Below are 22,351 nucleotides of genomic sequence, written 5' to 3' on the forward strand. Positions count from 1 at the left end.
AACCTAGCGCACTGAGAGATGTGGGAACCAGGGCCAGAGTTTCAACATATGACACATACACTGTAACTGCTGCCTTTGGAAGGACTAACAGGAAGATGAAGGCACATGGAGAAAAACTTGGACCACATTAAAAGAATAAATTATTCTTCATGAAAGGGACAAAATCCAACACACTGTTGAGGAAAAAAAATCCAAACCACCACACAAACCCTCCCCACCACCCTGCAACTCTTCGGTGATTCTAGTATCCAAACTCTTCTGAGCTGGCAAGAAATCAAAGTATTAGAAGATTCCAGGACATTTTGAGTACAAGAATTATTACTTTCAGGCAAACACTAGCAGCATGATGCATTTATTTTAAGTCTGTCTCAAATGTCATTAGAGATTTAGCATTAAATGAAGCACCCAGTTAATCATGTGCACTTGTCAAATTGTGACAAATATTCTTCTAGCAGGACTTTACACTACTGGGGCTGTTGCAATGATTCAGTCTCCCACAGTGTCTGTAATGAGATGCACCTGGGGGGGCGGGGCAGGGGGGAAGTAGAGCAGAGGTGCTGAGCTCAAACTTCCTACACACAAGTTGTGCAAATGCAAATTTGCGTCTCCGAAATGAGATGCCCGTCCATGACGACAGGGCAAAATCTGCCACTAGTGGGTGGTTTGTAGGATAAGTGTACAAGGGAACACACCTCAGAAAGTGATCTTTCAACATGGACAGTTACTTAGAAATCCTTTCAGGTTTTTCCTCTCATCTCTCTTTGGCAATCCATGGTAAGTCACCATTAGTCACTAAAAGTATTAACCAATTTAAATGAGATTTCTTTGACCTATATATCATTTCCTTTCTGTTACTTAACTGGAGATGAAGAAAGTACGCAATCAAAGAAGAAAAAAAAAATAATCAGTGAGAGTTGGCACAAACTCTATATCCAGAGACTACTTGCCTCATGGACTTTGGCTGGCTCATTGGTCATGTGGAGCTCATAGGTGTCATGGGAGTGATCTGTGGTTGGCACTGATGAGAAAACAGGCCACAACTTTTAAAGCATTTGGTACTTTATGAAAGCAATTGTTTCATTCTTACCTGTAACATGTAGCTCATATGAAGGAAGTATTAAGCAAAATGTTCTTATTAGCTATTGAAAATAGATGTGTTTCTCTCAACCACAGCTTGCAGAAGTGAAGAGCTCAAAGCCAACTTGTGAACCACACTGACAATCTTAAAGTGATGGTGAAAGATAGCTTTGCAGTCACCACAAAAAATCAACCACTTCTTTCCCACCAGGATTATTTATCCTCCACTTCATCCAGAAATATCAAACTGCTTTTCTTCCTTTAAACACTGATGGCTTCTATGCTCTTAGAAGAGCTGACAGACATACTGTGGGGGGGGCAGAGGGAAACCAGAGCCCAGTGCACCCACTCACAGTCAGCACTTGCACGCAAGTCAGCTGCGGACCTACAGCAACCACCACATAAAACTTTAAATAAAAGGAAAATCCCCAGAGAATCCCACTGAAAATAGTAGTTCCTGTCCTCTGCTGATGATCTAGAAGAAAAATGGGAAACAAAAGGAATTACTTAAGGTATAACCTGTTCTTCTGTAAGCCTTTCTGCCCTGCTGTAACATTCATTGTATGCAACAGGAAGACTTTCTCCAACTTCTAGTATACTTTAGATCACACTATTTTTAGAATTCAGTTCTCAGTTTTAAAAGTTTCAAGACAGTATTTTGCTATTGGTACAATTGCAACAGAAATAAATTTGGCTGTTAGGGCTAAAATATACCCTGATGCAAAGAGGGAGACCATACATAAGGTGTCATTTTTCTGCTCAAGCCTGAATGTTTTATCATCTGTTCAACTTACCTGCTTGATATTTTTCTGTTGTTGTTCAAAAGTAGCTTTGAACCATAAAAACCAAGGTTGAAAATTTTAAAATTTAATTTTCTAGCATTCTCAGACCTATAAATCAAAGAGGAAGATTCTGCAAAGCTCACAAACAGCTTCAATTTGAACAATGAATTTTGTAGCAGAACGGTATCAGCAGATACCTTCACATGCTGGACCATTTCCTGGCTCAGCTCTGTGGCTCCTCTGGACCACACTGCTTTGCACCCCTAAGCTGGGAGAGCAGAGCGTGTTTTGTGCCAGTTAGAGCAAGAAAGTAAAAAGACGATCTTGCTCAACTAACATACCTAGTCCTCAGACAATGTGAAACACCTTTATTCAGAAACCTACCAAAGTCTCTGACAGATTTTCTCAAGAGACATGGAGCAAATCAGAGAGCTGCAATGAAGGTCACTGCAATACAAATAAGGATGACACACATCCCTGTAAAGTCTTGGCAATGCTCCCAAGGGGACAGACACCCAGTGTAAATTGGATGCTACTTCCCCAGCCTCCCACAACTATGGAGGTGTTGACCAGTCACCTATATTTAATTCAACAATAACACTGTAACCAAAAGAGGAGAAAATCAAACCAGTGACTTATATAGCAGAAAGCTAAAGATACTGAACTTACCTTTCCCTGGCCGATAACAGGAGATTAATAGGGTAAAGCACTCCTTTCAACCCAGCACTGGCCCAAAGTTAGCAGTGTACAAAAGGGGACATAAAGCATGGCTCTGCAAGCCAAGTAGGTTCAACCAGTCTTTATAAACTCATCACAAAACCTCTACGTGCTCCATGCTGTGTTGGTAGCCCATTACAGCAAGAGCTCCAGGCCTTACTTATGCAAACATCCAAGCATGCCACGACCAAAATGTTGCCTGTAAGAAAAAAGAATTAACCCCTGCAAATGTCCCAGGGTAATGATTAATGACTGATGATTAACAGCTGTTAGTTCCAGATCCTGCACTGCTACCAGCAGCCACTTCCCTGCATGGTGCAAATGGCAATGCGCACTCTAGTGACATGAATAAGAAGAGTGACTGGATAAAAAGGAAGGGCATTAGCCTTACATAAGTAGCAGTGTAGTAGAAAAATAACCTTACGTCATTACTTTTTAGTAAGGAAGCACTTGTAAGTCTACATTTAAACTAAGTACCTGAAACTTTAGTTTGGTTGAACGTATTCTCAAACTTACCCCTTGAGTAGTGCAGTTAGTACTTTCTAGCTAAATGTTCTAAACTAGACTTTGCATAAGCATTTAAGTGTCTCAGATGAAAAGCATTTGAGCCCAGCATGTGAGTGTCTCCCCACCTTGGGAACCCTGTGTGCAACTCAGCTGAGAGGTGAGTTATGGAAACCCTCACCTATGCACCGTGGGGTTCAGGCTCAGACTGTAAACAGCAGATCGCTCCCAAAATGAGCATGTAGAGCATAAGAAAAGATAAGGATCTGTTCATCCATAAATCAAACAGTGAATTTGCCCTGTGAATACTCCTGGGTCTGAAGAATCTAACAAAACCATAATTTAATCTTTGTAACTGCCATTGCAACCTTTCTGTGCATGGGCTGTATTTGACCACCAATTGAGAAAAATCTTTAGTATTAGCCACAGTAAATTTTCTTTGCTATCGCTCTTTCTTTAAGGGAGTATAGTACACATTCTTAAAAAAGTATAAGCCTTCAGTTTGATTTGCAAAGTCTCTTCTCCTGAATTAGGCAGGTGTCAAGAAACAGATGTGATTCGAGAGCTGAAAGTCAGTGCCTAAGTCAGCACCCAACTAGACAGTTTGACAGAGGGAGAGGAAGAAAGAGAGAGAGACTACTTCACGCAGGTGAGGTGAGGCTCTCAGCCTTGGTGCCACCCTGTGAAGCACCAGAGACAATACCAGGATTGAGCCCAAGGGGCAGCAGAGGCAGGAGAAAGTACTGGGGTTACAGAGATTTGCAGTCTTGTTCTCTTATTGCTTTTCCTTCTTGTTATCTCAGAATTTTCCTGTCTCCTTGATACATTAGAGACCATATTACATTAACTCTTTAGGATACGCTATTACTATAAAACTCACCTTTTCTCCAGGTCTTACAGAGCCTTCTCTTTCCCAGCTCAACAGAATTGGTATGCCAGCTATAAACAGATCCCCCAGCCCACCCTCCAAGCAGAACAAGACTTCTGCTTCCAACCAGACTACATTCAAACCCAGTGTGAAGAGCATGGTCCCATTCAAACCCAGCAACCAAGCTCTGCTGCATGCTGCTTAAGACATAGGACTGAAGTTGACCAAAAACTTGCATAAGCCCATCATAGTTTTACTGTCTTCCACTTGGCATTCGGATGTGAATCAGTGAAAAAGGATGAAATTTTAAATACAAATGAGATGGACTAAAGAGTACAAAAAGAACAGCTAATAGAGGATAAAAAAAGAACTGAAAACAGAAAAAAACAAACATCAATCACTGGAATTTACTTATATCATTCTTTCTCATCATTGCATTATAGAAAAAAAAGAATTTTAGGATTTTTTTCAGTGCTGAGAAATTTGGGTTGGATTCTTACCTCAGTAAGTCAATGCAAACCCAGAATAATGCTACTCACTTCAACAGAAGTTCTCTGCATTTTAGCAAGAGCCCTCGAGAATAAAATTGAATGTAGGTATACATAGTCTCCTCTCAGACAGGCTATCACCTCATATAGCTACAGGTTCAATTACGCAGAACCAAAATAGCTCTGGAATCAGTATCAGATAGTGACTGATGGCTGGGAAAGCACCAAAAGGAATTATTACATCCTTTTCATGCATTAGTTTCACATACATCACAAAGGCTCACACAAGTACACAGCAGTGTTCCAGGCAGGATTAGACAGATTCATAGACAACAGTTCAACAAACAAACGATAAAAGCTATACGCTGGGATGGCCCTCCTAACGTCACTAATCCCGTGACTCCGACTGCCGAGGAGTAGGAAGGAAAAAGGCTGCAAAATATGGCCAAGGCTGAAGGCAAGGGACTAGACTAGCTGGGCAACTCTGACCCAACAGGGAATTTCATATATTTTTCATATTCATATATATCTTCCTGAATCATAGAATCATTTAGGTTGGAAAAGACCTTTAAGATCAAGTCCAACCATCAACCATGCCCACTAAACCATGTCCTGAAGTGCCTTGTCTACACGCTTTTTGAATTCCTCCAGGGATGGGGACTCAACCACTTCCCTGGGCAGCCTGTTCCAATGCCTGACAACCCCTTCAGTAAAGAAATTTTTCCTAATATCCAACCTAAACCTCCCCTGACACAACTGGAAGCCATTTCCTCTCGTCCTATCTCCAGCCACCTGACAGAAGAGACCAACACCCACCTCACTACAACCCCCCTTCAGGTAGTTGTAGAGAGCGATAAGGTCTCCCCTCAGCCTCCTCTTCTCCAGACTAAACAGCCCCAGCTCCCTCAGCCGCTCCTCATAAGACTTGTGCTCCAGGCCCCTCACCAACTTGGTTGCCCTTCTCTGGTCACGCTCCAGCACCTCCATGTCTCTCCTGTAGTGAGGGGCCCAAAACTGAACACAGCACTTGAGGTGTGGCCTCACCAGTGCCCAGTACAGGGGGACAATCACTTCCATAGTCCTGCTGGCCACACTATTTCTGATGCAGGCCAGGATGCTGTTGGCCTTCTTGGCCACCTGGGCACACTGCTGGCTCATATTCAACTGGCTGTCAACCAGCACCCCCAGGTCTTTCTCTGCTGGGCAGCTTTCCAGCCACTCTTCCCCAAGCCTGTAGCGCTGCATGGGGTTGCTGTGACCCAAGTGCAGGACCCAGTACTTGGCCTTGTTGAACCTCATACAGTTGGCCTTGGCCCATTGATCCACAGCCTGTCCAGATCCCTCTGTAGAGCCTTCCTACCCTCGAGCAGACCAACCCTCCCTCCCAGCTTGGTGTCATCTGCGAACTTGCTGAGGGTGCACTCGATCCCCTCATCCAGATCATTGATAAAGATATTAAGCAGAATGAGGCCCAACACCGAGCCCTGGGGAACACCACTTGTGACCTGTCGCCAACTGGATTTAACTCCATTCACCACTACCCTCTGGGCTCATCCAGCCAGCCAGTTTTTTACCCAGCAAAGAGTACACTTGTCTAAGTCATGAGCTGCCAACTTCTCAAGAAGTATGCCATGAGAGACAGTGTCAAAGGCCTTGCTGAAGTCCAGGTAGACAACATCCACAGCCTTTCCCTCATCCACTAGGTGGGTCACCTGGTCATAGAAGGAGATCAGGTTGGTCAAGCAGGATCTGCCTTTCATGAACCCATGCTGGCTGCGCCTGATCGCCTGGTTGTCCTGCACATGCCATGTGAGCGCACTCAAGATGAACCGTTCCATAATCTTCCCCAGTAGCGAGGTCAAGCCAACAGGCCCGTATAGTTCCCTGGATCCTTCCTCCAACCCTTCTTGTAAATGGGCGTCACACTGGCAAGCCTCCAGTCGTCTGGGACCTCTCCTGTTGACCAGGATTGCTGATAAACAATGGAGAGTGTCTTCGGCAAAGACCTCTGCCAGTTCCCTCAGTACTCTTGGATGGATCCCATCTGGTCCCATAGATTTGTGAGTGTCCAGACAGCATAGCAGGTCATTAACTATTTCCTCCTGGATTACAGGGGGTATATTCTACTCTCTGTCCCTGTCTTCCAGCTCAGGGGGCAGAGTACCCTGAAGTTAACTGGTCTCACTATTAAAGACTGAGGCAAAGAAAGCATTAAGTACCTCAGCCTTTTTGTCATCTCTGGTGGCAATGCTCCCCTCTGTATCCAACAAAGGATAGATATTCTCCTTGGCTCTCTTTCTATTGTTAACATATTTGTAAAAACTTATTCTGTTGTCTCTTACAATAGTGGCCAGATTGAGATCTAGCTGAGCTTTTTCCTTTCTAATTTCCTCTCTGCATGACCTAATGTCCTGGTTTCAGCTGGGATAGAGTTAACTGTCTTCCTAGTAGCTGGTACAGTGCTATGTTTTGAGTTCAGTATGCAAAGAATGTTGATAACACTGATGTTTTCAGTTGTTGCTAAGTAGTGTTTAGTCTAAAGTCAAGGATTTTTCAGCTTCTCATGCCCAGCCAGCCAGAAAGCTGGAGGGGCACAAGAAGTTGGCACAGGACACAGCCAGGGCACCTGACCCAAAGTGGCCAACAGGGTATTCCATACCATGGGACGTCCCATCTAGTATAGGGACGGGGAAGTGGGGGAGGGGGGAAATCGCCGCTCAGGGACTAGCTGGGTGTCGGTCAGCGGGTGGCGAGCAATTGCCCTGCGCATCATTTGTACATTCCAATCCTTTTATTATTACTGTTGTCATTTTATTAGTGTTATCATTATTAGTTTCTTCTTTTCTGTTCTATTAAACAGTTCTTATCTCAACCCACGGGTTTTGCTTCTTTTCCCAATTTTCTCCCCCATCCCACTGGGTGGGGGGGGTGGGCGGGGAGTGAGCAGCTGTGTGGTGCTTAATTGCTGGCTGGGGTTAAACCACAACACCTAACAAGATCCCTGTACTCTGAGTTGCCTGCCCTTTCTTCCAGAGATGATAAACTCCTCTATTTTTTCTTGAGTCCTAGCAAAAGCTCCCTGCTGTTCAGCCAAGCTGGTTGTCTTCCTCAGCAGTTTGTCTTGCAGCACATGGGAATAGCCTGGTCCTGAGCCATTAAGGTTTCCTTCTTGAAGAATGTCCAGCCTTCCTGGACCCCTTTGCCCTTCAGGACTGTCTCCCAAGGGACTCTGTCAACCAGTGTCCTGAACAGGCCAAAGTTTGCCCTCCAGAAGTCCATAGCAGGGGTTTTGCTGACCACCTTCCTTGCCTCACAAAAAACTGAGAATTCTATCATTTCACAGTCGCTAAGCCCGAGACGGCCTCCAACCATCACACACTTCCCACCAGTCCTTCGCTGTTTGTAAACAGTAGGTCTAGTGAGGCTTCTCCCCTGGTTGGCTCACCTACCAGCTGTGTCGGGAAGTTATCTTCCACACACTCCAGGAACCTCCTAGACTGCTTACTCTCTCTTACTGCTTACTCTAAAGTTACAGTACCATTTTACTGTATATGAATTAAGAAGCTGCCTTCCTCTGAAATTATTGGATAATTCACTGTTGTTTACAAATTTATCATTTTCCTACTGGTCGGATTCCTAAGTAATTATTATATCTCTCATTCCAGACCTATATGTTGTAGGACCAGGGTGGGAGTGGATCTAGATTTGTAGGTACATACTTTTTGTGCAAATCTGTACATTTGAGATAGTATCCTTTGCTGTTGTGGGTTCCACAGGATCTTCTGAAGATAACTATAGGGCCATATCCATCTTCAGTAGGACTGCGAGAACCTGCCTAAGAAAAAGGTCTAAGAAATTTGCTAACAAACAACAGTCAAGGGGAAGCAAAGCAGAGTGTTTTACTGTTTAAACCTTCCAGAACAGTATGAAACCCCATATATTTAGTGGGGAAGCATTTAAATCTTATAACACTGGTATTTGTTCTCCCTCATCTCTACTGCTCCATCTTTAATATAGACCAGTTTGGGGCACAGGTGGGTCCCAAGCCACATACCTGTCAAATAGATCCAAAATTCTTTGGGAACAGGATTAGCTCTATTGCTTTTGTGCCAGTCAAGCACCAAACCGTAGTTTGGGTCTCGATTTACTGCTGCCTTTGGGCAAGGACAGGCCAGGATTATCTGGCTGTTCCTTTAAGGGTGCTGAAAGTGGTTGCTGAAAGCAAGCCAGCTGGAAATGTTTTCAAAGGAGGTGTCATCGGAGCAAGCTGAAATACCAGAACAACAGGAAAAGCACAAAAACCAAATAGAGTCCAGTAGCTGCAATACACACAGGACAGCCAGAAGAAGGACTGGAAATACTAAAAGGGAACCTTTCCCTTGGAACTAAGAAAGGAAGAGCTCCAGCAGACAAGGTATGATTACACATGAACTTTGGAAATCAGAAATCCTGCAGTGACAAGGGAAAGAGGGAGGAAAGAAGAGAGCAGTCTGGTGGGGAACTGGGGGGCTGGGTCAGGCTGTGTGGGAGAAGAGCTGACAGCTCTGGCACTAACCAAGAATTGACAGGGGAAATGAGAAACAGAGGGTTGTTTTACTGCAGAACAACACCAAGGCATCCTGCCATCTCTCCAAAAGTTAAGAAAAACCTAGATTTATAAAAGACAAATTGACCATAAGGGGTGACTGAGTGGGAACAAGTTAGATTCTTCCCTCTTAAGCACCAGGGAACAGATCTCATTGTCAGAGCTTTGTGGTTACAAACGCAGAAAGGAACAATTGTACCAGCAGCTGGCAGAACTGAGCTGGGGCTGCAGCAGAGCCCTTCACCGACAGCAAAGGGCTGGGGTGCGAGGTGAGGGCACACCCTTCTATGGATACAGTGGCACCCACCTTTCACTCCCCAAGGGCAGAGTGGGCTGCCCCTGAAAGCCCTCAGCCCGCTGTGTTTTCTGGCTCAGCATCAGTGGCAGGTTTTTCCTGCACGGCTGCTTAAATCAGGTGGAAACTTCTCATCTGACTTATCTGCCAGCCTAACACAGGTGCCTCAAAGAGTAAATCTACAGAACAGAGGTACATGTCTAGCAGAAAACCCCAAACAGCGCATGTGCTGGGACTGGAGGGATGCAGTGACCACACCTAAAGTTTTTCTTTATGTAGCTCAAAACAGAAATTACTGCACACAGTGGCACAGGCTTGACACAGATGGGCAGCATCAGAGGTACAGCACACAGCACTCTGCAAGCCCTGAGAATACAACAGTTTGCCCCACTCATCTCCCAAAGGGCAGGACATTTTGAAAGGATTCATGAAATCTGCTGCCTTTGTGTCACAGAGCCTGCCAGGGGGAGAGCAAACATGGCAAGGCCTGAAGCAGACTGGAGCAGAGAATCTAGGCTGGGAAGAGAAAAATATAACCTGGCTAAATCACAGAGCTAACTTGTACAAATGTTCATTACAGTGCTAAAGATGCTCTTCTTCCCCCCTCTTCTTGATGCCTTTCTCAGAACCTCACATGAAGTGTTCATGTGGCATTAGGGTGGTGTAATACTTTAATTATTATCATGTGAAAGGAGAGCAAGGGGATGTTGTGGTGACTAAGTACTCACTTAGTACTGGCCCTGCCAAAGCCATATTTTGCAGCAGATGCTATTGCAACAACTGGGGAGGAAGGAGGGGCAGAAATGCTTCTTTCCTTGAGCACTCTGAATGTGTCTCACATTCCTCCCCTACACGATTTTCCTTTGCTGGGGTCATCTTGCCATCTAGTGGTTCCCACTACAGAGCTGACACAGAGCTAAGTTCATTTCTGCTGTAAATCCTGTAATGTCAATGGTTTCAGCCGTTATGCATAAAATGAAATAATTCAAATTCCCTTTGATCTGCACCCATTTCTTAGTGCATCAGGCCATTAGTAAAATGTGCTATCATGGTGTGAAGTCAGAAAAGAAGAAGCATAATGCCTGCTCATCCAGTCTGGAGTGGTGTAGTCAACAGGTACATGAATATTTTTGGCTGTTTTGGAAGATATCTTTCTTCAGCTTTTACAAGAAAGTTTGAGGAAAAACACTGCCTGCAGAACACTTCATTTTTAAGATTAAAACTTTTGCCTGAAAAAAAAAAAGTTCTCAGCAGGTAAATAGGTAAAAGTCAAAAGCAGAGTGATGGAAGTCCCAGCTAGTAACAAGCACCCTCCAGAGGGCTCCAAAAGATACACTGTACATGTTTAGATTCCTGACACTGCCTACACCAACATGAATATGGGATATAACTTACTGTTTCCTTTGCATTTCCCCCATTACACCCATTTTGATTTCTCTTTGGTCTCTGTCTAGTAGAGTTGCAAAGTTTAATTTATTCCATAAGTCTCATCTAGAGACAAGAACTAAAATATCTGCTTCATTTCATTTTAGTGTGAACTATTACCTTCAGTAACCACAAATGGTTTTTATAGATTGAAAATAGGATGTCTGTATCCAAACTGGACTTCCAATGCAGTTCATTCCAGCTGAGGATCTGGTTTGACATCCGTTCTGCATTTATTAGCGACTCTCATCTGCTAGGCTCAAAAGTTGCCAGCTATCCATAACAGGAAAGCCATGCACATCTAGGAGGCGAAGGAGAAGAAACAGCAATTGTGAACTAGTTGCTTGTCATTCAACAAGGTTGTTGGCTGCAATCAGTAATGGTGTTGTGTGAAATCTCAGTGCTCAGCTGTCTTCAGTGACTTTTGTCTAGGTAGGCTTTTCCTGTGGTTAACTTAGCCAGTGCAGACTGAATGACAGTGTAATTTGTCTCCCAGTTAAAGATCTTCCAAGTCATTCTTTATCCACTACCTACAAAGACAGAGAAAGAGCAGACAGATGTAAGGAAAAGCTGTACACTTTAAAGTTACGAAGAAAAATGTTTTCCAACTGCCAGCCTCTAAAGAGCACTCCTTAGCCTTAGAAACTACAAAATAAAAATCAACTAGAAGACAACCTTGCACTTGTGTGGGCAGTATCATCCTTCTAACAAACTTCCTCCTCAGCTTTGCTGCAGAGGCCATGGGCTGCTGGAAGCAAGAGAAAAGCAACACCTGGACTTTTCCCACCCTGATCCTCTGCCTCTGTGGATTCTTCTACATGATGAAACCATCAGAACCTTTCCTAACACCCTATCTAACAGGACCAGATAAAAACCTGACCATAGATGAGGTATGGCTTTACTCTGCCTTTTCTTTTACATGCATCAGCAAAAATAAAGAAAGTAAAACTTTAAACAAAGTTATTAAACAAAGATAAAAACAAAAAAAAAAGCACAAATGTAACCAGCTTTGGCAGGTTAGAATTTGCAGCAGATGGCATAAATAGAAGATCCATTTAATGGATTTAAGATCCATTTGCCTGCTCAACAGTCACATGCTGCTTCAATGTGGCTATACATTTTATTAATTCCCTCAGATCAAAACCTTCTCTCTACAAAGCCATTTAAAATAAATGAACTTCCTTTCCCCAAGAATAACAACACAGAGATTTCCTCTTCTTTCCTAGGTTACCAACCAGATTTTCCCAGTTTGGACATACTCCTACCTTGCACTCCTTTTCCCAGTCTTCCTGATTACAGACTACGTGCGCTACAAGCCCGTCCTCCTCCTCCAGGGCGTCAGCTTCATCGTCACGTGGCTCTTGCTCCTCTTCGCACACGGAGTGGTGGCCATGCAGGTGGTGGAATTCTTCTACGGGATGGTGACAGCCACCGAGGTCGCCTATTACGCCTACATCTACAGTGTCGTCAGCACCGATCACTATCAGAGAGTGACGAGCTATTGCAGAAGTATCACTCTTGTTGCAGCCACCGTTGCGGCCGTGCTGGGACAGCTGCTGGTTTCCTTAGCAGACGTATCCTACTTTCACCTTAATGCCATTACTTTGGCTTCCGTGTCCCTGGCATTTGTTTGTTCCTTTTTCCTCCCAATGCCCCAAAAGAGTATGTTCTTCCACAGGAAAGATGTCACAGAAACTCTCCCGGGACCAGATCAAGTCGTGGCTACAGTCGGCTCCGACAGGCCATCGCGCTGCCAAGAGGACAAGAGCTCTGTATGTGCTGACAGGGGACCAGCACCTGAACCGCAGGCTGATGATCCCAAGCCCCAGAATCACATGCTCAGTGTACTGGTGCAGCTGAGCAAGGACCTGAGGGATTGCTACAGCTCTAGGAAACTTCTGTACTGGTCCCTGTGGTGGGCTCTGGCTACAGCGGGCTTTAACCAGGTTCTGAATTATATCCAAGTGCTGTGGGACTTCAGAGCCCCCTCTCACAGCTCTGCAGTGTACAATGGAGCTGTTGAAGCAATAGCAACTTTTCTGAGTAAGTTAGTGTCTAAGCATCAATCACAAACACAGTCTCTAAAGTTTTACTTTAGAACACTTAAAGTTCTATTCCCTTGCAGACGCTCCAGGAAGCCAGTGTATGCATTGTGCATTCAAGACCTAGTTCTTTGATGTACAAAACAGTTTAAATGCGAGCTATGTTATTTTTCTTCAGGACTGGGACACCCAACTTTACCCTACCAGTATGCAGAGAGTGTACAAGTCATACAGACTTTACATCCAGCTGCTACGTCATTCAGAGGCACCTGTGTTTCTTTGGATGAGGTTGTTGGGTTTGGGTTGGTTTTTTTTCCCAAACAAGTATCACGCAGTTCCCATAACAATGGTATCAGCTTACAGATGAGAGAAGTTTTTCATAAATATTTTACAGAACAAGAACATAATCCTCTCATTTAGATCTTTTTTTAGTGATATACTCTCATGCAGCAGGACAGAAGGAAGAATTTTAGTCATGCCAAGATATAGAGATTTGCAGAAAAAGACCTTATTCAATTCATTACACTACTGACGTTAACCATTACGCTTTTGCACTGGAAGCAGATGCCCACACCACATACTCAAAGTAATGTTATCAAAAGGTTACATCAGAGGATACCACCCTGACTTGGCAGCATTTCTCATATTCATGTTGTGCTGCTGTAGAAAACTTGCACAAGACATTGGGGTGTGATCCACCGGGGAAACTAAACATGCCTACATCATACCTGGTCATTCAGGATACACTCATAGTCATTAAGGAGAAACAGATACTTCTAAGGTTAAAAATTACTCTTGTCTTGAGGTAGGTAACTAAACAGACCAATTGAATCTCGAATTGAGAGCACTTAACTCCTGCAGTGTCTACTTCTTGATGAATTCCTCTTTCTCATGGAATTGCCTATTTCTAAACGTAGAGATGTAGAAGTTTTAAAATTGTATGAGACCCCTAAGATGGATAGTCAGGTGGCTTATCTTTGCAACAGGTGCATCTCTGTAGCAGGCCCAACAAAAGGAAATCGTGCCTATCCTTTCTCATTTCCCTCAATATACTCACTTGATACCTCACAAAACTCCCTTTTTTGACAGCTTAGCCCCTTTATGAGATGCACAGAGCTAAACTGTTAAGCTGTAAGGTTTACTACTTTAGCTATAAAGTAAGCTAGTAGAAGCTGGAAGAATTGTTCTTCTTGAGCTCCAGTGTTCCTAATTCTCTCCCTAGGAGAGACATGCTGGGGTACAGACAGCTAAATAATGAATCCTTCTACATAACAGTTCATCCTGTGAAGTGGAATAAAACATTAAGAAAGGAATGGCAGAGATTTGATTTATGCAGTTGTCTAAAAATGACCAGTCATCTGCATGACTTCAGAAGTGATTAGAAATGCTTTCAAAACACTTCAGAACTACTCTGCTTCATTATTCAGCATTGCCTTTAGGCATGTGAGGGTGGCAAGACTTGGTGATATAGGTTATAGAACAGATACAACATTTACTTTTTTTTTTTTCCTCCTCTTTTTCTAGGCTCGGTAACATCTTTTGTAGTACAATATATGAAAATTAACTGGGACCTTTTTGGAGAACTGGCTCTAGGGATCTTCTCTGCAATAAATGCTGGTTCTTTATTTCTCATGCACTTCACTACCAACATCTGGGCATGTTACGCCAGCTATCTCATTTTCAAAGCATGCTATATGCTCCTTATAACAATAGCAACGTAAGTATAAAACCTTACAGTGCTGCCATTATGCACAGAATACTAACCATACTTTAAGTTTACTTTGGGCATCCCTCCTTTTACTCAGAGATAGCTCATCTAATGCTAGACATAACAGTTTAGGTAAAGACAAGGATACTTAAATGTCTAGTTATGTTGTTTTCGTTCTTCTAAACGAACATAAAAGAAAAATTATCAAAAGGACATTGAACATTTACCTTGGCAGAAATTAAACAAGGTACAAGATGTCTTTGTTACTAAAGGCAATGGTAACAGCAAAACATATGAGATATTTTCCTCCTTCCTGTCATGGAAGATGCACAGTGAGCAATAAGGACAAGCATGCCTTAACAACCATCCTTTAAGATCCCGTTATGTCTAGACCACCTTGCTGATACGCTTTTTAGCATGCTATGAACCGCATGAATGTAAGAAAAGATTTGGCATAGAGTGTTCCCCAACATACCTTTGAACATAAAATCCTTAATGATATTATGATGTTAAGAAGGAATAAAAGAGAACATTGGATGCATAAACTCAGACAAGATCTCTTAGGAGACCAAGCTATTCTGTTGTCAGAAATAGAAAAACAGAAATAATATAAATAACAAAATTATATATAATCTGTGTTAAATATAAACCATTTTTATTACTGCAGTTATTTTATTGATTGGAATGTCTTTAGACATACCACATTATTTCATTAACAAAAATACCAGATGTATTTTTATGTCAAACCCCAAAATTATTTGGATACCAGTTGAAAAAAACTGCTAAAACTATAATGCATGACAAGATTATGCCTATCTTGAATGAATCCAACTGAATCCTCTATTTTCATTTTGGTGGATTGTTAGTACATTATAGTGGATCACACTTGGACTATTTCAACATATTCTACAAAAAAAAAACAAAACAGTAAAAGCTTGCACAAAAGAACCTGCTAAAAATAATTGAAGAGAGTACTGCAGGAATAATACTCTTTTGTTCAGATAGAAACTGTGGAGATAAATACTGCAAGAAAAGATGTTCTGATTATTGTCAAAAAAGATATTGCAAGGAAAATCTACAGGCTTTTGATGGAAATAAACAGTATGCTACCTCCACTGTCAAGCCACAAAGGAAAAAAAAGTTATTCACATCATCACAGAAAAGTTGGTTAGAAGATACCCATAGTGACCTTCCAGTCTAACCTCCCAGCCAGGACAGAACCCCTGTCAATGCCAGATCAGGTCATGGTTTTGTCTGGCCAGCTCTTTGAAAGCCTCCAACCACGGAGGCCTTACAACCTGTCTGGCACAGTCTGTGAAGGCAGAGAAGGAACAAAGGGGAAGGTTAAAGAGATCTGCTATTCTACTAGATAAAGCAGATCACCTGATAACATGGTTTGGAAAAGCAACACAGACAAGTACAAAAACATCAAAATACACTATGATAGTCAAGACATTTTTTTAGAGAAAGCAAGGAAGCACCATTTACTCCGTCCCCGATACATATCATCTGCATGAATCATTTCTCTTCATCAACTAAATGGAGAGCAACAGCTTTCCACCCAGTGTGAAGTCACTGACCTGCCACTCTCACATTAGGTTCCAGATTGCAGTCAATCTGAGCATGGAACGCTATGCCTTGATGTTTGGATTCAACAACTTCGTTGCACTGGTGATTCAGACCATTCTTACAGTAGTCGTCGTGGATTCAAGAGGTCTGGGACTGGGCATAGTGACTCAGGTAAGTGCTATTAACTTACTTCCTATTTACTGCTTAGCCAATTCATCTTCAAAAGTTTACCAGGAAAGAAATTGCTATGCCAAAGGACAATTTAAATCCCTCTTTCTTCTATGGAAATCTAAACATCTTGCTCTTCCCTCGTATCAGCCATCATTCTTCCCTTTTGCCTTTTAGTGCAGCATTTAGGATTACAGATGCTGGTCTTTGACATTTTAAAGGCAGATACACCAGAACATAAATAATCAGGCCCTGCTATCTGACCAGCTTTTGCTAATTAACAGGACACTGAATAACATCCTCTCTGCCCAAAAATTCAGGTTGGTTTTCTCAGATGCAGAATCAACATGACCACATGTTGTTAGGGGAGTTTAAGACCATGAGAGACAGCCTGGATTATTGGAGTTATTTGAGCTCAAGTGAAAAGGACTCCTGCCTTCTAACTCCATCTCAGGAGCAAACCTGGTCTGTATCTCAATGTGAATAATAGAATTTTCTGCCCATAGTTTGGGCACTTAATTTGGGGTTCAATATCCTATCTCACAGTAGTGTCCCTAACTTCATTCAGATCAGTTCCACTCATGTTGGAGTCAACTGAAATGTACTGATTTCTGCATTTTCTCAGATGGGATCTCAGCTGGGGCAGCTTCCTACTCCCACAGATTAGAAGATGACTAAACCTATTCAGATACTCTGCAGAGAGAAGGCAAAAATTACTTTAAAAGATTAAAGACTGAATTAAACACCAAAAATTAAAACTTTAAAATTAAGGACAGGAATATGTAGGACTTCATAAATAGCCTTGCCACTGTTCTTGGAAATACGGATACAAAGTCATGGTATATTTACTGAAGCCAGTGTGGTGACAGTACTGAAATGTGCAAGAGCAAAAAAGGACCAAGTCAGACTCTTCACTTATAATATTCATGACTATGTGGGTAATGAAGCTACTACATTTGCATTAATAGAAAAAAACCCCTGTTCCTATCCCTCCCCCCCCTCTGATGTTTATTAAGAGACATAAGGATTGGAAGCAAGGGGCATTTCTTCATTCCTCAAAAATCTGCTGTTTGCTGGAAAAGCTGATTTTGCTTACTCACAAAGCAAAAACTTGAGCATAGAGAAACTGCACCAGAACACAAAACAAAATAATAGAGTGTCTGTCATCTCCAGAAGAAGCAGTGTTTCCCTAATGTGTTTTTCATTAATTCTTCTGCCTTTTTCTCTCCCCCTCCCAGTTTTTAATTTATGGCAGCTACTTTGCATTCATAGCTGGGATTTTCTCGATCAGAAGCATTTGCATGCTTGTCTCAAGCACATGCAAAAGGAAAAATAGCAAGATCTTGCAAAGAGCATCTGAACCACGCGGAATATGAATCAAAAGAGCAGATTGTAACTGGCTATATGACATGGCTGTAGGGGTCAGGCAGGCAGGCTCACATGGCCAGGCCCTCGTGGGAGAAGAGTTCCTACTGCAGCATGCAGGGAACAGCAGTGCAAGATGAATCTGCCACACAGCCCTGAAAAGCTACGCTGAATCATATAGCACTTCATTACAACATATGCCAACTAAGAGATCACCATAATGGCACTGTGCCAAGAAGAAAAGATAAGCTGCTTTAGATTCTTATTTACTTGCCTATAAATAGCTTAACAGCAGTAATCTATACACAAGAACAGAGCAACCACCTGGGCATCCCACTGTGCATAATGGCAAAGATCAGAGATCACCTTGCCTTGCTATTTCTAGCTCTTGTATACAGTGTTGGCAAGCTGCTTCCGTGACCATTTGCTCATGCGTGTGGGTGAAATGTCTATCCCCCCCTTTGCACATACCTTGTTCTGAACCAAGGAAGAAGGGATTGTGTTTCATCATTATATTCTTTCCTACCTAATGTCATGGTTTAACCCCAGCTGGCAACTAAGCACCACACAGCCACTTGCTTACTCCCCCTACCCCCCCACAGTGGGATGGGGGAGAGAAAAGGAAGGGTAAAAGTGAGAAAACTCATGGGATGAGATAAAGACAGTTTAACAGGTAAAGCAAAAGCCACCTGCATAAGCAAAGCAAACCAAGGAATTCATTCACCACTTCCCATGGGCAGGCAGGTGTTCAGCCATCTCCAGGAAAGCAGGGCTCCATCATGTGTAATTGTTACTTGGGAAGACAAATGCCATCACTCTGAACATCCCTCCCTTCCTCCTTCTTCCCCCAGCTGTATATGCTGAACATGACACCATATGCTCTGGACTACCCCTTGGGTCAGTTAGGAGGGAACACAGCCGGGACAGCGGACCCCAACTCCTTGTGCCCCCCCAGCCTGCTCGCTGGTGGAGTGGGGGGAGAAGCAGAAAAGGCTTTGGCTCTGTGTAAGCACTGCTCAGCAATAACAAAAACATCCCTGTGTTATCAACAGTGTTTTCAGCACAAATCCAAAACATAGCCCCATACTAGCTACTGTGAAGAAAAGTAACTCTATCCCAGACAAAACCAGCACACTTAACTACAGGCAATTAGTGACAGACTCCTCCCTTCTAATTTAAAAGCCCACATCAGAAGCAGGCCTTTTGCAGACAACAGTGCAGAAAAGCAGGGTTTGCACAACCTATCTGGGAAGGTTCACTAAAACACTGCTAAGCCACAGCTGTTGCTGGACCCACATTTGAAAGCTGCAACCTAAACACTGTACTTGTATCCCAAGCACAAATACAGGCTGGATGATGAGTGGACTCAGAGCAGCCCTGCAGAGACAGACTTGGGGCTGTTGGTTGACAAGAAGCTCAACATGACCTGGCAATGTGTGTTTCCAGTCCAGAAAGCCAACTGTATCCTGGGCTGCATCAAAAGAAGCGCGACCAGCAGGCCGAGGGAGGTGATTCTCCCCCTCTACCCCACTCCCGTGAGAGCCCACCTGGAGTACTGCGTTCAGCTCCAGGGCCCCCAACATCACAAGGACATGGACCTGCTGCAGCGAGTCCAGAGGAGGGCCACAAAGATGACAAGAGGGCTGGAGCACCTCTCCTATGAATACAGGCTGAGAGAGTTGGGGTTTTTCAGCCTGGAGAAGAGAAGGCTCTGGGGAGACCTTATAAGCAGCCTTCCAGTACCTAAAGGGGGCCTACAAGAAAGCTGGAGAGGGACATTTTACACGGGCATGTAGTGATAGGACAAGGGGTAATGGCTTTAAACTGAAAGAGGGTAGATTTAGATGAGATGCAAGGAAGAAGCTCTTTACTGTGAGGGTGGTGAGGCACTGGAACAGGTTGCCCAGAGAGTCTGTGGATGCCCCATCCCTGGCAGTGTTCAAGGCCAGGTGGGATGATGATTTGAGCAACCTGGTCTGGTGGAAGGTGTCCCTGCCCATGGCAGGGGGGTTGGAGCTAGATGATCTTTAAGGTCCCTTCCAACCCAAACTGCTCTATGATTCTGCTGAGTCCATAGCAACATCAGCCCAGAAGGGAAAAACTTCAGAGTCAAAACAAAATGCAAGCGCCCCACTCTTTTCCTTGTGCTTCCAGTAAAATTAAATTCAGGACTGAGAGTCTTGCAGTTTCAACAGGAAAAGAAAAAAGTCAAAGAGATTGAGTAGTATGGACTAAAACCAGAGAAGTACATTGTGGAGAAATGTGGCTGGTTCTGCACAGGAAAATTCCCAATTAACACGAATATCCAAGACGACTTATAACTGAAACAGAAAGCTAGCATCATGTCTGCTTTTGAGTGCCAAATGAGGGAGGTCCCTTGGTCTTTGCCAAGGATTTGGCAGGGTCAGCATCTCAGAATTTATCAAGAAGATTCAAGTCCTACAGCTAATTCAGTCCAGCACAAAGGACAGTTAGTCCAGGAGAAGAAAAAAGAGCCTGTAAGTGAGTTCGCATAGTGAATCCCCAATTTAATACAAATTATATCCATATGTTAAAGTTATTTCTGTACTGCTGTTTGCTTCTAGCTTCCAATACCTACATCTAACTAATAAAAATAGAAAATGCTTAGCATTTACAGAATAATATTTTTCCTGTAGAGACATAAGCTATCATTTGTACAGACGTATGTGCTTTTCATACAGTTGTCATATACTGCAACTAGACAAACTGCCCAGAGGCGAGAGCAGGCAGGAGAGAAGCAATTTGTTTCAAGTCACAAGAAGAATTGGTAAGATTTGACCAAATAAACCCAGCTCATTTTCTAGGCCTTTCGTTTACTCTTGTGCACTGTGTGGACATTCTCTATTGTAAACTGGGCTCTAAGCAGAACAGCTTAACCAATGCAGTTGTAAAAGTGGGACATGTACTTAGTTTGCAGTAAACAGTAAATATCTTTTATTACTGCAGAACTGAGGGCATGATATTCCTGCCTGAAGAAACGGTGACAAAGTCCAGTAGAGCATGGACTATTTTGTTTTACTTTTCCTTGTGAGTAGGAAACTTCTTTTGAGGCATTTAGTTAAAGAACTAGGTGCCAGTCCTGGACTAGAATCTAACTAGAGTTTGTGTTTAAATGAAAAAGAGAAACTTGGTATTTCCAGCTCCACAGTCTCCAACTGCCTTTGGTACAGCAATTTAAAGATTTCTCACTATGTATCATCAGACAAAAGGAAAGGAATCAGCAACATGTGAAAATTCTTGCTATTATTAAAAAAAATAATGGCAGTAGTAAGCTGCAGGAAAGGAGCTAGAAAAACTAGTAGAAAGAACCATAAAAATTCTTCTGTTCTGAACTGGTCAGAGCTTACAGCCTTCCAGGTATATGGGATGGCACTAAGGAGCAAAGGAACCAAGCAGAAACACACACACACACAAATCTATTCCTATTCTCTCAAATTTCGAAAAGAAAGATTCTGAGTTTGGGAGTTGGGGGGAGCATTTGTGGGGGAAGGGGTGGGAGTGGGGGAGAAATAGGGAAGGAAGAGGGCAGCTCTTACGAGCGTTAGGAAGGACATGACACATTGGAGGCGGAAACAACAGCAAGAGAAAGGTATGGTTTTATGTTACCATGGGTTTTCAGCTGCAAATCAGTATTAACCCAGCAATCAGTTAGAGAATTCATCCAAAATAGTCAGAGGCACACATCTACCTACGTGTTCACGTACGTACACACGCACTTTTTGGAGAGGAGATAGCTGAGGCTTGGCAGGTTCTGAGCAAGGCTGGAAACACAGGCTCTAGTTCTGCAGGAAAAGGGAACTGAACAAATCCACCTCTCCTTGCAGCTTTTAGTATTAAGTGCTTATCTCTCTCCCAGCATGCTAAAGGATTCCAAGTAAATATGAAAATCCAGAGCTGAGCACATCGCTCTCCATAGCTACAACCCCCTCCAAGTACAACACTAACTACCTTCGAAACTTTACTGTGTCTGGGCACAAGTCTTCCGTGAAGACACAGTCCAGCAAGCTGATAAGGCCAGGTCTGGCCAACAACGCAGTGAACAGATTGTATCTTTGTATTCAAAGCAAGCTTGCTTAATAACCAAGCACTCTGTGGGTTACCAGAGAAATGCTAGTCAGCAGCCACTTTTCAGCAGGCCAGTAGATGTACCCAGCAGCATCTTCCCCATGATTCTTCTCCTTTCTTGGAAGCCATTGGTAAAGAAAGAGAATGAAATGCAGAGACAAGCCTGGCTTCTCCAAACACTTGCCTGCCTGGCCGCACTACACGCTTGAAGCGGTGCAAGAGCTTTCCATACCTGTAGAACAAGGCCACGCTCCGTCCAGCTCACACAGCTGCTCTGGGCAGCACGTGGGGCCCCTCCTGTCAGGGCCACAGCGTTTCCTCCCAGCGTCAACACACATCCCGCCAACAGGCTGCAGGGTCAGCTCCATCCTCTGGTGAACCTTGGAAGACGTAGGGAGTCCAGTCTAAAAAAAAATGGGTAAAGGAAAGAAAAGCAGCAGCGTTTCTCTGAAGTAGTTCTGGTTTGATTTTTTTTTAGCTTAAAAAGTCGATTTAGAAGCTCCCTATCTTCTCATCCATTTGCCCTTAAGTGACAGATTGGTCCTTATACAGAAGTAATTCCTGGCCAACTAACAGTATGAAGTATTCTGTGCCCTACCTCCCCGCACCCCCAGCAAAGGGACAGTCAGAAGAGACCTGCGAGCCCAGAGGCTGCTGCGCTATGCGCAGGGG

At 43.4% G+C, this 22,351-nt stretch overlaps 1 protein-coding gene across 1 annotated transcript; it reads left to right on the forward strand.

Moving 5' to 3' along the window:
• Positions 1-8,732: 8,732 nt before the first annotated feature.
• LOC142033353 (thiamine transporter 2-like) lies at positions 8,733-17,604 on the forward strand. The gene is made up of 6 exons (XM_075033255.1): positions 8,733-8,850; positions 11,466-11,631; positions 11,968-12,784; positions 14,308-14,500; positions 16,090-16,231; positions 17,467-17,604. Exons 2-6 carry the CDS (start codon positions 11,482-11,484, stop codon positions 17,602-17,604), a joined length of 1,440 nt encoding a protein of 479 aa, XP_074889356.1. The 5' UTR covers positions 8,733-8,850; positions 11,466-11,481.
• The last annotated feature ends 4,747 nt before the right edge of the window (positions 17,605-22,351 follow it).

This window comes from Buteo buteo, chromosome 7 (genome assembly GCF_964188355.1).
Source record: "Buteo buteo chromosome 7, bButBut1.hap1.1, whole genome shotgun sequence".
Taxonomy (NCBI): Eukaryota; Metazoa; Chordata; class Aves; order Accipitriformes; family Accipitridae; genus Buteo; species Buteo buteo.

Excerpts from the sequence above, each read along its gene's own strand:
- LOC142033353 (XM_075033255.1), top strand. The coding sequence starts at position 11,482 with ATGGGCTGCTGGAAGCAAGAGAAAAGCAACACCTGGACTTTTCCCACC. Across the intron at positions 12,785-14,307 it reads AGCAATAGCAACTTTTCTGA|GCTCGGTAACATCTTTTGTA; the intron begins GTAAGTTAGTGT and ends CTCTTTTTCTAG. Across the intron at positions 14,501-16,089 it reads CTCCTTATAACAATAGCAAC|GTTCCAGATTGCAGTCAATC; the intron begins GTAAGTATAAAA and ends CTCTCACATTAG.